The sequence below is a fragment of the Atta cephalotes genome (assembly GCF_000143395.1).
Source record: "Atta cephalotes unplaced genomic scaffold scaffold00002, whole genome shotgun sequence".
In the NCBI taxonomy this organism is placed as follows: domain Eukaryota; kingdom Metazoa; phylum Arthropoda; class Insecta; order Hymenoptera; family Formicidae; genus Atta; species Atta cephalotes.
Genome location: NW_012130066.1, coordinates 8,778,289 through 8,789,662, shown reverse-complemented (window position 1 = coordinate 8,789,662; position 11,374 = coordinate 8,778,289). Strand labels below are relative to the sequence as shown.

Sequence of the window (11,374 nt, the reverse complement as noted above, 5' to 3'; positions counted from 1 at the left end):
TCGAAAATAATTATTGTTATATCAGTTATATAAATAAAAATAAGTCCATTATTTAATATATTTAAATAATGCTTTTGACACTTTTTATGTATCTGATACGTTTCAGAGATTACTAATCAGATATGATGCATTTTCTGAGATTAGACATTGAAGATAAAAAAATTTAAGGAAACAGTCCATTATATCTAGTCAATACAAACTGCGCAGATAGTTATTTGCACAAATATTTGCAATAAGCATTTGTTTGTTGTTATTGATTATTTTTCTTGTTATTGATTACGTTATTTCTTTAATATTAAGAATTTTTTTTAATGGAGCTATAGAAATATAATGCTTTTGTTATATTATTATCTGAAAGAGTGATAAGATAATGAAAATCAGATAAACTGAAATTACTTGTCGCTACAATGTTCTTGAACTTGAAAGTCAAATATATAAATGCAATTTATCTTTTAAAAATTATACGTTGTATACTTTATTTTCCTTTTTACTCTTATATTTCATTAGCATTGATCTTATTGATTTTTTTTATATTTTTTTGTTGAAAATATTACTGTACGAAAATTAATTTCAAACATATTTTAAGCGTTTTTAATATTTATAATTACTTTAATATTATAATATTATACAATAATATAGTTAGTACTGTTTTGTAACTTAAATAATATTTAAGACAATAATCAACACTCGAATCTTTTTATTTTCTATAAGTGATTTTTCAATGTGATTACAAATGTTTAAAAACTTGCAATTTCGTATTTAAATCACATTTAAAAATAATCGATTAGTTATTATATTTTTTATAGTATACTATATATGATTCTTCGAAACAATAGTTATTAAGTAAGTGATTTTTGAAAAGACTTAATTATTGACGAAAAAGTTTTTATTTCAATTTAATTATTGTTTTCGGTAAGTTTGATAAAATAACGCGTGCTTGATGATTTTTTATGACCAGTTTCGGAATTAGCTTAAAAAAAGAAAGGGAAACCTGAAAGTTTAAACAGAGGCATCGAAGAAAATTATTTTCGCAGGTTAATCGTTTGAAATACAAATTTACATAGAAAAACAACGTGAAGAGCAGCATACCTTCTTCCATTTACGAGTTTGAGTGTTTCATATCAGACAATTTGTGTTTCGCTTATTTTCCATTTTTTATTCATGCTTACGATATTTTTGCTTAGAAATCTATTTTTGTTAATAACAACATTCTTAGATTTTCTGCTTTTCATGTTTTTTTTATTTATATTTTCTGATTATTTCGAATGTACAATTAATTTTGCTTTCAAAAATTAAAGTGGCAAGTGTTAAGATTACTTATTAACTTATCCACATATACACAAACCTTTTAGTTAAGAGAGATTTACTTATATAAAACATTTAATGCTTTAATTTTTTTGTATTATATATCTATTTTGTATTATATATCTATGATATTATTTTATATATGACTCAAAATTAAATATTTATAGGATCTGTTTATACTTTATTATAATTATTTACTTATACTAAGTATTATATTTGCGTATTTAATCAGAGTAAAATGGATTTAAAGAATTGCATTGTTTTATTTGAAATTTTTACATAAAATTGAAATACATTGTTTCACATGCCTCGGTAAATCGAATTAGTAAAACGTTATGAAATGAAGGAAATTGAGATTTCCTTTGAATCTTAGCGGGGGTAACGTTTTCCGCAATAAATTCTTTACAATATTTTAAAGATGCTCATTAGCATTATGCTCATTAATAATAAATTGCTTGTCAATTTAATTTCGCAATTTAATTTGTGATTCCAGCTTAGGATTGTTTCAAGACTGATAAATATTATAATATAATCGGTTTGCTTAATCGCAGTTTGCTTAAACCAGTAATTGTGAAAATTTATACAAAAAGATTATTAGGCATCAAGATCTGTTTTGACCGAATGTAGTCTTTTTTACTTATTGTGTGTTAAAAATTTCTCGCTCAATTTTCGCTGACTATTGTTTGCATTATTTTGAATTTTTTAGTTTGATATTTTTTAAAGATTTTTGCTTCCAATATTGATGTCAAATGTAGAGCGTGATTGAGCCGAAAAATTACGTATTCGTTCTTTACAAAAATTAAAGATGCATAATTCTATATAAATTTTGTATTAAATTTTCTTATTAAATATTGAATAAATTACGATATCGTTAATATCGGCAAATCGAAGCTTAATATAATTAACTTGCAAGCTGTTTAAGACACGAGCTTTACAACTGCTTTCTGTACTGTATATAATGTATTTAATATAATGTATTCGGTATTCTAATTAGAGCAGAAGCGAACGGATAGAGAGCGGTTAAGATAAAAAAGATAAAAAGAATAAATGTAAAAGATATACGTGACGCTGGTTAGAGAGGGGATTATGCAGGACGAAGGATTGCGGCAAGTTTTAATAACTGGAGGGTAGAGAGTTAGTAGGTGATAAGTTAAAATCTAAAATTCATTAAATTGAACCAGGAGTGTCGCGCAAATTTGTAAAGTACAACACTGTGTATCCTATAAAGAAGGCGCTGCTCGCGGTGGGTCATCTAGGACGAGTGACGGTATTAACTTTTTAATTGCTTTGTTATATCTATGGCAGGCGCGACACGGAACGATGCGATTATGAATTTTTAATCTATCCTTGAGTCTTGACTTTCCGTCTTGCAAGATGACGTTGCAGATTATTCAAAGAAGTCGTAAACACAAAATTGTCACGCTCCTAAATCTCTATCAATCTCTATATTGAATAACGGTTAATAAATACTTTGAACGATTATAATGTATCTTCTAATGTATTTATCGGAAAGATGGGAGTGAGAAATAAATCAATATTAAATGCGAGGAGTGCTTAAAGCGTCGATAGAAAGTTCCGTGGAATTTAAATCAGGATTGATTAAGTTTCGAAATTAATTCGTATCAAGTTTTGAGTTTACTCGTCGAACACGACACGATTCCTTCATGGTGTGCTAAACTTACGTAATAATCTTCTGCTCGCGAAGTCTTCACCACGAGGTGCCTGATAAATATTAAATTCAAGCCATTCCTCGACCGGAATAACGATTTCCACATAGCGTTCTATCTTGCGATGAACTTATGCGATATGTACGCGCGCGCGCGCGCGCGCGCGCGTGTGTGTGTGTGTGTGTGTGTGTGTGTAAAGTTCTGTTTTTTTTTAATTTCACACATATGGAAAATTGTTTCGCTATACATATTTCTTGAGGAAATAATTCGAATATAAAGATTAGAAAATATAATAGGAAATATTTTATCTTGTACGTGCTTATATAAGTTTAACACTAAAACTCGCATTTCTATCATTTGTTTCAGTTGATCTTATACAAATGCTGGAGTTTAACTTAACGGTGTCATTGCCAGCTGCTTCCCTATTGACAGTAGTTTTGGCATTAGTAGGTAAGTTTTATATACTTTAAGTACCTATATTTTTAATTATTTGTGTTGGTATATTTTATTCTTATTTTTCATGTTTTCTTGGAAAATGTTTCGTAGGAAATATTTTGGTTGTATAGCATTTGCACATTCATTGGATTTTACATTTAAATTCAAATATTTCTTGGATTTTTTTCGTTATTATTCTTTGCATTTCAATTTTTTGGATGTATTCGATGAAAGATGATTCATTTTAGCTGGAATAATCAATCGGCCATGAATTCTCAAGTATGTTGAAGTTTGGTATTTTACTCGCGACGTGCGAGTAAAATATTAAATACCTTTTTACTAAATCACGACTACTCTTGCTCTCTCGAATTCTCGCCGGTAGGACGTTAGCTCGGTTACAAAGCTGATTGGCCGGGACGGTTAACCCAGGATTCTGCATAAATTTCTGATGAAGGCGCAACAGTTGGGTAACCCGCTCGGAGCCCATTTAACAGCAGTGGCGGCGGCGTTGCGCGACACCCATTTCCATTTCGACCTGAATACCTTCTTCTCCTCACGCTTAGCGTGTCCACTGAAACCAATGGTCCAATTGACCTGCATAAAATACGACGTCTCTGATCCTCTCGTATATCCGATGGCTCTGAAAACATTGATAGAGTCTGAATTTACGATCTTTGTTTCCTTTCCTTGCATTGTGAGACTTTTGTACGCAATAAATTATTTCTCTCGAAAAGTATCTCTTTCAATTTGTTAATGAGTTTCAAATCCGTTTCTCTCACAAATTTCCACGCTATTCATATAATATATTTATTTTATTGAAATATTAGATATTGTTTTATTTTACCATCTAATCTTAGCTTTTCTATTTGCTTGAGCATAACTGCTCACTTATTACAAGCATAGAGAATTATAATACATATATTTCTCTACTTGTGTGCTTGCAACAAGCATACACGCACGCACGCACACACAATATTTTTGATATATTTTCCTTCATCTTATTTATGCTATAACAGCTAATCATTTAATTAAATAAAAAACAAGATTGCAACATATTTGCCGGATTTCACAAAAATGATTTATATATAGTCTAGTAAGGTATCGATTCATCTATAGATGTACCACCAGTTGCGCGGTCAGCAAGCAGCTGAATGAAATGTAGCAACAGAAATGGTAAATTTTCGCATCCCTCTCCCATTGCGGAGATTGCCAAGAGATATATAAAAATTAAAATATTTGCACACACACACACACACATACACACACACACACACACGCGCGCGCGCGCGCGCGCGCGCGAGAGTCAACATAGTTGGAAATAGAGAAAAGGAAAAGAAGTCTTAAAGAAGTTGTTATCTGGAGTAATAGGTTCCACAGTTCCTGTGTCGTTTCCTACCCTCTCCATCCGTCATCCTGCAGTGGCTCTCTCAGCTTTCTCTCACGTCTTTATCACATGTTACTTTTCGGTCAAAGAGAATGTATCGTTACTTTTTCCTTTTCTTGTATTTTAGCATTTTTGTATCCTTTAATTTTTTCAATTTTTCTCAATTTGTACGATAATAAGAAGCATGGAAAGCACAGTGCTGTGTAATATTTCTTTAAATAAAAATAAAGTTCTAGGGAAATATTCATGCAATGTCTTTGTAATAATATAATTCGAAAATAATATAATTAGGAAAAGTTCTTTAACTTTTGCAAGCAACTTTGTCATCTTTTACATCTTTGTATTTTTGCAATTTTTTAAATAATCTCGAAATGTATACCTTACATTAGCATTTAGATTACACGTTATATTTGGTATCTTGCGTAATGTTTTCTCAACGCTATTTGCCATGTCGGCTCGGCATATTCTTTTTCAATTTTCATCCTTGCGTTTACGTCGTTGATGGGCAATATTTTGTCTGGCTGGTGCCTGTGGCATCATCAGCGTGAATTCACGTCAAATCGTCCACGCGTCGTTCGGCATTTGGCGTCAGGTACGACGTGGAAGACGATTTTGCATAATGGAACGTCAAAGAACGAAGGCACACCGGCGCCTCTGTGCATCAGTGACGCATGATCGGCCGCCTAACATGCTGTAAACACATTTTCAGAGACGGTCAGAACACGTTGTACCCGCACCATTCCGTTTATCTGCTTATAACGTTGATGCGAAGCTACCGTATAGGTATTAGCATATTTTGCACAGGCGCGTAAGCGCGAGCGTCTCGGCCTTGGTAGATTAAAGGCATTGGTAGAATAAATAGCACTTAACAGCTTCACTGTCATTGTGATAAAGGAATCGCAAAATTCCAAAATACTTGTGATATGGATTAATCAGGATGTATTTAATATAATACAAAATGATTGAAATCGGATTATCTCTATGCATCTTGTTCCATATGACATATCAAGTAAGCTTTTCATAAAGTTATGTATTTTCACAATATCGTGATATCAAATAAGTATAATTCACTCTTGCAATACTACGATTAGGCAAATTATCGCGATTACGGTTTCGCATATGCGAGGTGCTGACGTATATGCAATGGAATGGTTAGATCATGGCGCTAGAGCAGATTAAACTACAGTCTATGACCCCCTGCTTCGCCAACTCTAAAGCTGCTTCTGCTGCCAAAGCACAATATAGCGTCTGCAGGAGCGAAGATCTTGGTATAGCAACGGATAATTTGCCCGGGATTCGCTACTCTATGATACCGTTCTGTTTCTGACATACGACGGTTAATGCGAGTCTCTGATTGGTCCTTGATTAAATCTTCCATGCTTTGACGAGTACGATTTCGCTCCTAATTATCTCGTCAACAGTCACTTCGCGAAAGGAGATCTGCGAGTTTATACAGTCGAACATTATACAAGACGCGAACGTGTCTCCAACGAAGATAGGACTACCCGTATAGTTTACAAGAATAGAGTAGCTAACAATTATATAGATCTTTAGTGGTAACCGATCCGCAACTAGCTTTGTAAACTAATTTCAAAGAAATTTATGGCTTTTGTCTTCGAGATCGGATTAATCATATTCGTTTCATAAATTGTAATAATAGGTTTTTTCTCTTTGTGATACTTCTGAATTTATCTGAGGTTAGTTTTCGTATGGGATATGATAATTAACATAGAAACAAATGGTGAGTAAGCGAAACATGTTTGATATTATTGAGCAATCTTCGGCAGAGAATTCCATAAGAATTTCATAATCCATGAACTGCACTTCATTTTTATTTATTCGCATTCGATTAAGTACATCGAATCTCGCGTTCGATCAAATTCAAATATGTTCGCACAGTGATCGGTCAGCGGGAAATATGTCTATTAGATAAGAAGAGAGAAAAGGGGCAGAGAGGGGGGGGGGGAGTAGAGTTGTGCGCAATATTGGTTGTACCGACTAGGCTCGACTCGATGCCGATGACACATGAGCGATGGCCGTACACAGTTGACCATTGATTAACCACATTATTAGCTACCGCCTCTTCAGAAAATACGCACGACGCACATTCTACTATTATTTTGCATTGCGTCAGATATGAATTTATGCAATATACATATGAATTGCATCATTCTTCGTGCGACTAATGGATGAACTGGAGCAACAGCGCGCTATGTGTTCTTATATGTAATATTTATGCAATTATAATATTTCAATGATATTTAATTTTCTTCTTAGAAACCTTATAACGCAACGTTATTTTATTTCTAAAATTGCCAATGCTCTCGTTATCTTTGAAATTAGATATTAACCTATTTAGATATTAATATTTATTTTAAACATGGAGATAAAACGTAGTGATAAAAGTCGTAATCGTTGTAGTCAATTTACATATTATCGAAGATTATATAATATAATTACTTAACTATCTATCTATGAATTTTTTATATATTTATGAGACGAAATAAAGATGTATTTATATAATATTATGTTTAGAGCATTTGACATTTTCATCAATATTGTCGATATATACGAAACATCTAACAAAATCAACAAGGGCACTAATTTAAAATTGCCTATTCATTGCCTATTTACAAGGCTTAAATCTATCTACGCTCGATCAGCCGACACTGACATGGTGCATCGGCGAGCCATGGACGTCGTGAAGCATACGCGCAATTACGCGACAACCGTGCGTGTAGTAGCCATGGCTTCGAATTAGTTATGACTCGTGAACCTTCTGTCAGGCGACAATTGGGAACCATGCCATTCCGTCAATTTTGCGCAATCGTTCATTGATAATGTCCGATTCTATCGGTTGTATCATATATTTCATGTCTTTCGTTTCTAAACTGCTAAGCTTGAATGCGATTGCAACTGAATTAGTGTTTCACCGTAAGAAAAATACTAAATATATTGTAAATTGCAACGTTATACCAGTGCAATTTCAATCTCGAAAGATTATTGGACATATATCGTAGTTACTGTTTGTCGTATCTGGAATTTGAGCGTTTTTATAAAAATTGAAGAGGAAAGAGAATGGGGATACGATCGGGAGTTAGATGGTTCTCCGGCAGGAAACCATGTTAAAAGCTTACACGGTGAGATAATGCTCGACTAGTATGCATTTAAACGAGTGCATTATCTGCGCATTATCCAAGGTTAACGATCCTTTCGGCACAGACCAATATGTAACTGATTCATGTACATTTTGTTGTTAACAAAGTCGCATGATTGGAACCCAAGTTGCTTTAATCCTTAACTTGGAGCAACATGGAAAAAGTCGAGGCAATTATGTCTTTTCTATAGCTCTTTTTATAAGCGCAATTTGAGATATAATATTTATTGCAGTATATGAAATATTTAGAAACATGAGAAATAGGCGAAAAAGATTACTGCGTTGGAATTACTATTTTTAATTCTTTATTTATTTTTTTTATATGAAGGAAAAATAAAATTTCAGAATTTACATAATTAGTCGGTAATTTATTTAATTAGTCGGTATTCATAAATTCAATGGATCCGAACATTTTCTTCAACTACGTTTGAAAATATTTCTAACAAATATTTTTTTACAACTTTATATAATTGTAAGTCACATAATTTTAAGTTATATATATTCTAAGTTATATATATTCCTTAGATTTTGATCTTCAAATTGAAAAAAAAGCCAGTTAATTACAATAGGTTAACTTTAAATAAAGATAGTTTAATTTAAAATATATCGAATCCGCGAATACCAGTTAAGGAAATTTCTGAACGAATATTGATTAGAGTTAAGTTAAAAGTCACCAGAAATTTCATTTGTGGCCTTCTCACATTTGTGATACTTGACATTGTGGATAAAAAAAAATAACAAATCATGATGATCGATCGTTTTCGGTCAATTTTTGTCAGGAGAAATTGATCCCAGATTTATCAAAGGATCTATAAATGAAAATAAACAGGATAATTTATAAATAGCATTTGTATATTTGGAAAAAAATCCCAATGCAAACATTACTTTTTTGTTACAATAGCGGTATAAGTGATTTCCTTTTCTTCGTGAGACAATCAGCCGCCCTGCTCTCTAAGAAGTAATTTCTCACTTTGTCAAACTACCCCCGTGAGCGCTGTCAGACCACGTCTCTTTGTCGATTTGTACTTCTGTATCTTGGCCATATTGCGTCCCGAATACGAGCGACGTGAGCTCCGCTTGTTAGCATTCCCGCGGCGTTGTTTTCTTTCCATGTTGCATCGCGTTGTGTCCGATAGAGAAACTAATTATCTAACGTCGCATCCTTAGTCTCAAGACCATTCATCCTTGCTAGCGCGTCTGTGGCACCTTCATCTAGCACTGCCACGATCTCCCACGTAATATACGCGTACGTCTACTTTCTTTCGACTTATAGAAATATTTTTCGAAAATCGATTAAATGAAATCCGATTGGATTTATAAATACCGACTCGGCCACATATCTCAATGAAAATGAAAGACAGTAATCGCATATAAGAACACTTTTTTTTCTTTCTCGTAATTATTGTTCATATTAAGTGTTTTATTAAATGTTTTAATATTATTTTCAAATGACATAAAAACATTTTTTTCTATGAACGTTCATATATCGTTATTATATCCATTACATCATTAAAAAAAAAAATACATTGGCAAATATAATATTGTATACATTTTTTTATTCTCAGTTTTGTTTTTTTTTTTACAGACATTTTAATTCGTAGTAATATTTCACTTGTTAAGTAAGATTGAATGTTTAACGTTTGTGAAGCGATGAGATGGATCGATATGGTACATCGTTTTACAACATAACGGCCATGCATTGACGATAAATTTACGAAAAACAAATCTTGCTCACTGTTGGAGTTTTAATTGAGTGGAAAACTGTCCACTAATATAGGACACATTCGTATCCGATTATCGTATTCGATTACGTTAGAATCGATTGTTCTTTTGACATTATTTAATTTGAAGTATATCAGTGTTATATTTATAAACACATTATTTTTAAAAATTTTATGAAAAATATAGAAGAAATTTTATATTTGGTGCAAAATATCGAACAATGACTTTTTTTAATTAAATATTTCTCTTAAATATTCCTGTTTGTTTTTTTTTTTTTAGGAATGGAGGCACTTATGTCTGAATTTTTCAACGACACAACCACTGCGTTTTACATAATCTTGATAGTGTGGCTTGCCGATCAATATGATGCTATCTGCTGTCACACGGCTCTTACAAAAAGGCATTGGTTAAGGTATGTGATTATCATTAATTTTGCCAAAATTAATAATATCTTTTCTCATATCTTGTGTTTCAATTATCGCGAGCAATAGAAGGTTTACTAAATAGTAAAGAAGAAAATCTAAAAGAGTGTTTCTGGTAGAAGACAAAATGATCGGAAGGGCATTTAATTAAAAAGGATCAAGTTGTATTAAGTAGAGTGAGCCTTGCGTGTCGGATATATTAGCTAACCTGCTAGCGAGTAATCTTTTTCCTTTTAATCCAATAGCACTGGCTAAAACTGCTACGATTTGTGCCGGCACAAGTTTTTTTTTAAACTATGTATTTGAAATTCCCTATTATGCAATTGAATTCTTTTTATAATCGTGATTACACAAAATAGAGAGAGACAGGACGGAGATTTTTGACTTTTCTAGATGATGGAATATCTTCCAAATGGAGGAAAGGAGTGATTTTAAAATAACACAAATATTTTATCTTTTTTGTTATATGTATGAAATATTTAATTTCTACATATACACTCTAGTCAAATACTATTTTCTGTCAAATCACTCAAAATTAAAAAAAATTTTTTTATTAATATTTTTTTTCAATACCCCGAATTCAACACTCATAGGAGTTCTGAAAAGTTCTATACTCTCTATAAGGAAGCCTCCATCTATAGAGAAAGATGTATATTTTGATCAACAAAAGTATTGATAATTGTACATTATATAGGAGACTCATTGTCTCCGATAACCCTGACCTTGACATATGTTGTTAATGATCTCCTGAATAAATTTTAATCGGCATTTGTTATTCGTTAAAAAATTATTAACAAAAAAGGTTAAGAAATAACTATTCATTTTACGCACGAAGTGAGTTTCGCCCTACTTTCCGTTCTCCCTTTCCTCCTTCCTTCCGCCCCTTTCTATCAAGGAGCACACGACTTTCCTCGCGAAGTGAATTCCACTGTACTTTTTCCCTTCTTAGGAATGCGGATTTTTCATGTGGGATCTTGCTTCGTGTTGGAAGTCGGACGCTTCTAGATAGTAGACATAAGGAATGCAATATTTTTAAATTTTAAATATTGCATATATTAAAAATGAAACGTTAGTTTATTAAATTAAATTTTTTCTTAATACTTAATAATTTTTTAACGAGCGTCGGCTAAAATTTGTAGAAGGTCATTCAGGGTCATGACTTTGACAACATATAAATAAAGTAAGTAAAGTAGTAAAAAATAGAAAATATTTGCTTTGAACATTCCCCCCCCCCCCTTCTCTCTCTCTCTCTCTCTCTCTCTCTCTTCTTCTTCGTTACGTT

General features: G+C 32.3%; 1 protein-coding gene across 1 annotated transcript in view; it reads left to right on the top strand.

Annotated features, from left to right (window-relative positions):
- The window catches only part of LOC105623696 (membralin), a 77,693-nt gene that overhangs the window by 10,915 nt on the left and 55,404 nt on the right, over positions 1–11,374 (top strand). The window contains exons 6-7 of the mRNA XM_012205080.1: positions 3,339–3,422; positions 9,950–10,082. Coding sequence (XP_012060470.1) covers positions 3,339–3,422; positions 9,950–10,082 — 217 coding nt within the window. The remainder of the gene's footprint in view (positions 1–3,338; positions 3,423–9,949; positions 10,083–11,374) is intronic.